This window comes from Oryx dammah, unplaced genomic scaffold, assembly GCF_014754425.2.
Source record: "Oryx dammah isolate SB20612 unplaced genomic scaffold, SCBI_Odam_1.1 HiC_scaffold_6, whole genome shotgun sequence".
In the NCBI taxonomy this organism is placed as follows: Eukaryota; Metazoa; Chordata; class Mammalia; order Artiodactyla; family Bovidae; genus Oryx; species Oryx dammah.
The window spans coordinates 15,906,921-15,913,717 of NW_024070190.1; the positions used below are offsets into that span (position 1 = coordinate 15,906,921).

The 6,797-nt window shown below is 44.6% G+C and overlaps 1 protein-coding gene across 1 annotated transcript; it reads left to right on the forward strand.

Annotated features, from left to right (window-relative positions):
- Positions 1-103: 103 nt before the first annotated feature.
- Positions 104-2,132, forward strand: ZNF22 (zinc finger protein 22). Its single transcript, XM_040242810.1, has one exon. The coding sequence runs from the start codon at positions 228-230 to the stop codon at positions 903-905; it is 678 nt and encodes a 225-aa protein (XP_040098744.1). The 5' UTR covers positions 104-227; the 3' UTR covers positions 906-2,132.
- The last annotated feature ends 4,665 nt before the right edge of the window (positions 2,133-6,797 follow it).

A 6,797-nucleotide genomic window follows, 5' to 3' on the forward strand; every position in this document is an offset into this window, starting at 1 on the left:
CAATTTTCCCTAGCCACAATGAACTGAAGCTAGAAATCAATAATAGATGGAAAACTGAAAAATCCACAAATATGTGGAAATTAAACAACACATTCTTGGCGACGGGCGCGGGGCGAGCGGGCGCGGGCGGCGGCGGCGAAAATTCTGAGCTGTGTAGCCCTAGGAAGTGGAACACTCGTTCAGAAGAAGGACATAGCCTGTCTTAAGAATACATTTGGCTCTTCACCATGCGGTTAGGGAAACCTAAAGGAGGTATATCTCGGAGCTCAAGCCAAGGAAAAGTCTATGAGAACCAGCGCAGAACCGGCCGGCAGCGGCAGAGATGGGGGGTGACTGTCCGATTTGACTCAAGCTTCAGGAGACTGAGACGAGGCCTGGATGAAAAGCCTTATAAATGTGTCGAATGTGAAAAGAGCTTCAGTCAGAGCTCGACTCTCTTCCAGCACCAGAAGATCCATACTGGAAAGAAGTCCCACAAGTGTGCGGATTGTGGGAAAAGCTTCTTTCAGAGTTCTAACCTCATTCAGCATCGCCGCGTCCACACCGGGGAGAAGCCCTATCGGTGCGACGAGTGCGGAGAGAGGTTTAAACAGAGCTCAAACCTCATTCAGCACCAGAGAATTCACACTGGAGAAAAACCCTATCAGTGTGACGAGTGTGGCCGGTGCTTCAGCCAGAGTTCCCACCTCATTCAGCACCAGCGAACCCACACTGGGGAGAAGCCCTACCAGTGCAGTGAGTGTGGCAACTGCTTCAGCCAGAGCTCGCACCTCCGGCAGCACACCAAGGTGCACAAAGAAGAGCAGCCCCGGAAAGCCCGGGGCAAGAGCATCAGGGCAAAAACTCGCTTGGTGTCCTCTTGGAAAGCTGGTAAAGGAAGGAAGTCAGTGGCTGGTCTCCGCTAAGTAAAGGGCACTGCATCAGCCCTTTTTTAAAAAATAAAAAAGTGTTTCTTTTAGAACTGGAGGTATTTTTTAAATTTAATAGTGTACTTAAATACTGTATCCTTTCCTAGCATGAGGACATTGGGAGTTTAATGACATTGGGATCAGAGAAATTATGAGTCCAGCCTTCCTTATTTTTTATGTAACCTGCAGTACAAAAAACAGGAAATGTGTTTCTAGAGAACATAAGCTCCTTGAGCTCTTTTGAAATTGCTTCCTGCATCATTTCGACCAAAAAAAAAAAAAAATCATGTTTTGATGACGTGTAAAGATGTAGAAATTCCAGTGACTGGTCAGTTTCAGGACTTTCCTTGGAAAGAATAATTAAAAGGGAGAAATTAATTCCATCAGTTTTAGAGTTCTGTCATAGATGAGAGTTTATGTTTTTAAAGTTTTGTAGTATATTACCCATTGGTTTGTAAGTATGTCTCAAGGTTCAGCATACTAAAATGAATTCACATTCACAGAGTTTTAGTCAGTGAAGTACATCACTTTGTGTTAGCTTTTTTGGTTCATTTCTCCTGTTTATAGATAGTTACTAATTAAAGGAGTAGAGCGTCCCTATTTTTCATCAAATTCTTAGTAAGTGACACTCTGGAAGCCAAAGAGAGCAGTGAGTTCGACCGCAGACCTCCTCCCCCCGCTGATGCTGCCCTTTGTGGTGGTCTGACACCGAGCCACTTGTTTCTAGAAGCTGGAACGGCTTCTTGTTAGTCCTTACCCACGTCTTTGAGCTCTCTCTTGTGCTCTGACAGGCCGAGCCAGCCTTTTAGAGCTAAATGAATAAATAAAATTATTTTTTCAAAATAATCTCAACTTGCAAATTAAAAATCTACAATTTATATGCCTCCCCCTTCAAGAGCTTCTTATAACCCTGGTTGTCTTAAATGTTTGCCAGTAGCATAGTGAAGTTTTGAAAAAGTCAAGTGTTACTGCATTGTAGCTTTTTTGAAATCTAAGTTTAACTTTTTCTGAGTTACCTGTCTTATTTATAAGACCAAACAAGTTTCTTATCTTTCATGAGAACAGTGCCAACTATCAAACGTTTTGATCAGCCTTCAGCTCAGGTTTTAATTTCTATTAAATGGTAACATTCTTTTGATTTTTTTTGTATCTTTCATAATCATATCTGATCCTGCTGTGTTAATGACAGTTCTCTATAAAAAAATTTTTTTAAAGAGTATTTTGCATATTACTACCTTCTGTTTATTTTTCTCCTGGGAAGTTTCTTTGATGATGTAGGCAGCATCTAAAATCACAGCCTGGGAAGAACCTCTTGTTTTGCTTGTCTTTGATTGCCTCAAACTTGAACTTTGCCTTCCTCATGGCCTTGTATTTGGGCGCCAAGTCATGGCAGATGGCTTTGTCAACAGCAGTTTGATCCAGCAGGATATTCAGTGTTGTGTGAGTGCAGGCATGCCTTAGAGTGCCACAATAAAGCAAATATCACAGTAAAGTGCGCCACATGGACTTTTTTGGTTTCCCAGTGTGTAGTGAAGTTGTGTTCACGCTATATTGTAGTCTATTAACTGCAATAGCATTATGTCTAAAAAAATAATGTAATACTGTAATTAAAAATACTTTATTGCTAAAAATGCTAAGCATCATCTGAGCTTTCGTAGCAGTAACACGAAACATCACTTATCATGTAACAAATATAATGAAAAACACAAATATAAGGAAAAAGTTTGAACTGTTGCAAGGATTGCCAAACTACGACTCAGGAACACAGTGAAGGCGTTCTGTGGGGGAAACCGCACTGACAGGCACTTGGCGCAGGGCTGCCAGAAACCTGCCCCGAACCTCAGTTCTGTTTCTAAAGGAAAACAACAATAAAACAAGGCATGCCTTACAAAGTGATCACAGCTATCTTTTACAAAAAACATTGTTTAGATTTTACTGATTGACTTATTAGGTCTTTGGAGGCAGAAAAGGTGTTGAATTAAATCTAAAATTGTCAGCAGCAAAAGTATTACTCCCACAGATTTAAAGGTGAGTTCAATTTTATTTTGACTGAGTTAGTACGCTGAAAGTTACACCTATAAAGGACAAGAACCATCTAGTAAGTTCCTAAGGGAAATTGAAGTATTTGTTTGGACTTTTGACAGGTGGTGGGAGCTACGAGTGCTATTTAGGCCCCATGATAAGGAAGGAAAGTGCTGTCCTGTTGAGAAAATAAAATACTTATTGAGAACTGGCCATGTGTACTTCTACCAAAGACTGGTCGAAATGGTAAATTTTAAGTGAAAGTAAAAAACGGGTAATGAATATACCGTCTGATTGCCATTCAAATTGGGAGGATTTTCATCAGGTCCAGGGAAGAAGGGAGGGCCCTTGGGACAGATGGCATGCACACTGAAGGAGCAGAAACCCTGGAGAAGCCCCCCTACCTGTGGAGGCCAGGCAGCTAGTGTGAGCGAGTGAGTGAGAAGAGCTGTGACCTGAAGCGCACGTGCCCGTCTAAAAGGATAGCCTGACTCGGTTTTAGTCAGTTGTTGCCATCAGAGGATCAGGCCCAGATACGCCACATCTTGATATTTTCAAGAGAAACCAGAAATCCAGATTTTAAAATTCACAGTACTTCTTAGCAGTTTACCACAGCTGAACTCTCTTTCCAAGGCTCTGTGTGTGGCTGGCTGTGGCGGAGGTGGAGAGCCTGGCATGGCGAGAGGTAGGGGATGCGTGATGGAGTGGACGCTGCGCAGCACAGAAGGGCCTGCCCGGAGAACAGCAGGTGGCTGCTCTGTTGACGTGTGGTGTCCCTGAGGGTCAGTGATGCTGGGCTCTGTCCCTGAGCCACGTTTTGGAGAGGGTGGGGCTGGGGGGCAGAGAGTGAATCTTTTTTTGGCTGGTGGGGCTCTGGACCTCGCCAGTGGTAAAGAATCTGCCTGCCGAAGCAGGAGACCCGAGAGACACGGGTTTGACCCCTGGGTCAGGAAGATCCCCCAGAGAAAGAAATGGTACCCCACTCCAGTGTTCTGGCCTGAGAAATATGGACAGAGGAGCCCGGTGGGCTGCAGTCCATGCGGTCGCAAAACGTGGGACGTGACCGGGTGCACTTACACACAGAGGGCTCCGGGCCAGCAAGAGAGGCCAGCCTGATACAGCAGGGATCAGAGGCAGCCTTTCCTCAGCCTGTTCCTCCAGACAACACACTCATCCAGGGAAGATGGTCCTGAACCCCATACGTCACCACAGCAACCTGAAACTCCAGGATTGCTGACGTCACCCCTGGCGTTAGAAACTTGGTCCTGAGACCTGCACACTCTTCAGGCACGGGAGAGAGGGATGTGCATCCCTCTTGCACGCAGAGTGTGTGTGTCCAGGCCAGTGCACAGCACGGTGCACAGGCGCCCGGGGGCCCACCTGGAAGGGCGAGACCCTGTATTGCACAGGGGATGGGCCTGCTCCCCAACCTTGATGTCAAAGCGATGAGTCAGCTTGGACGGTGAGCACCCCAACCACCGCCGTGGCGAAGACTAGAGGACGCTCCTCTGAAGTCCAGGTGCCACATGAGGCCCTAGGCTGTGGTGCAACTCGAGGCGCTGCTGCTGCTAAGTCGCTTCAGTCGGGTCCGACTCTGTGCGACCCCACAGACAGCAGCCCACCAGGCTCCCCCGTCCCTGGGATTCTCCAGGCAAGAACCCTGGAGTGGGTTGCCATTTCCTCCTCCAGTAATGAAAGTGAAAAGTGAAAGTGAAGCCGCTCAGTCGTGTTCAACTCGCAGCGACCCCAGGGACTGCAGCACCAGGCTTCTCCATCCATGGGATTTTCCAGGCAAGAGGACTGAGGGGACTACAAAACAGGATTGAGCCTGCATTTCCACCACCCTGGAGGTGGAAGGGGCTATCCATTTCCTTTCCTTTTTTTTTTTTTTTTTTTGTTTCAGGTAAAAATGTATTGAGCTGATTCTTAAATTCAGAGTTCTACAATAAAACTCATCACCCAGAAGTTCTTTTCTGTCAGTTTTAGATACAGCACAGGGGCTTATCTGGTAAAATAATTAGTTTTGCTTCATTTTTCATAATAAGTGCAAACTAATCCACTCCAGTTTGAAACATAAAGTCTGCTACTGAAAGATGAGAAAAGATGTAAGCTAGAGACACGGTTCTTGGTCGCATTCCTTGGAGAAAATCCAGGCTCACGCAGCAGTGTTGTCTGAATTTAAAAATAAGATGAAGTCTTTTGTGGTTATTTTGTGAGGGAGTGATTGATGGCCTATTTACTTGGTAATGTATTGAATAAGTTCTAGAAAATATACCTACTAAGCAACAGGGTTTTGTTACTGGTGCTGTTTTGTTATTAGCATTATAACATCTGATAGTGTTTTATTCGGAGTCTTTGCATCAGCATACATGAAGTAACTTTGCTGTAGGTTTTTTCTTATGTGTTATCTTTGTTGTAAAATACTTTGCTGTGACTCCACGTCATAGTTTTTGAGAAACTGGGCCAAGATTGTAGTGGCTTGTTTAATGTGCCATTCTGCCTCCTAGTTTTTCAAGAGACCTCTCAGGCACAGATTTTTAAAAATTCAGAGATTGGGGATGGGCATGTTGACTTAAATAGAGCTTCTGAGATGAGGATCTTTCTCAGATCTCAGAGAACCCTCCCGGTCATATCTTTATGTTCAAGGCAATCTTCTGGCACGTAAGAAACGCCTCTAAATTCAGTGAGATTAAAAGGCTAAGTGTCAAAGTTTGACCAGGTAAGTCAGAGAGAGGTCAATATGATGATTTGGGGGCAACAGTCATGGAGAGAAGTCAAGGTTCAGTTGAAGGCCAAAGTCACTCTATTTATTCCAAATATGAAGAGTTTTAATATAGCTGATTTAGTTTGCATTCGTTCTCCATTTCCTCGTGCTTTCTTTTTGCCTTTTTAGTCCAATTTTTGTTTAACATTTTACCTGCATTTAGTTTTCTATATTAAAATATTTGGTGTAGTTTTCTTTTCCTCACTAGACTTTGATTGAAACAACAGTCAAAAGCAAGCCAAAAGTACAAGAATCTATCATTTTCTATCTACCAGACTGGTTTTATCAAAAAGTGTAAACGCTGCTCTGCTGGCAAAGCTAAGGAGAACCAGCCAAACTCACTTTTTGTTGGTGGGGATACAAAATACTGGCACCTCTACAGAAGAGAATTTGCCAATATCTAGCAAATTTATATGTGGGTTTACTGTTCAGCCTAGAAATTACGCTTTGGAGGAACTGGTCCCAAAGATACAGAAACAAAGGATATAATGTACATATGTGGCAGCAAAGTCTTATGGAAAAGGCTGGTTTCTCACTGGGAGACATTCAGCTTCAGTGTAATCACAGATGCGTCAGTGGTGGGCTTGCTTTTCGCGATGGCCTCATGGCTATCTGCTGGCGCTTTAGTTGAATCCCACTTGTCATTTTCAGGGGTCTGCTTGCCTTTGTAGAGGACCCGGAAGCGCGTTTAGTAAGTGCTCTTGAGGAGCTGTCACCACTGGTGCAAATCAGCAGATCAGATTCCGAGGCTCAATCAGAAACAGTCCAGGCCAGTGAGGGCGCTGCCTGGGCGAGCAGAGTGTACTCCGTTCCTGAAGTCTTCACCCTTCTGGGATGCTGGACGCCTTCATTTATTTACATTACCTGGAACAGTCACTAGAGGGCAGCAAAGGAAATAAAATGGAAACCAGCCTCTCCCTACTTTGAACGTGTATTTTTCCTTGAAAATACCATACTCAAAATGCTAACAAATTTGAGGCCACTCTTTACAGACAGCTAGGATTTAGTAAGGGCTTCCCTGGTGGTTCAGAGGTTAAAGCGTCTGCCTCCAATGCGGGAAACCCGGGTTCGATCCCTGGGTCAGGAAGATCCCCTGGAGAAGG

Coding starts and splice junctions, on each gene's coding strand:
- ZNF22 (XM_040242810.1), top strand. CDS start 228: ATGCGGTTAGGGAAACCTAAAGGAGGTATATCTCGGAGCTCAAGCCAA.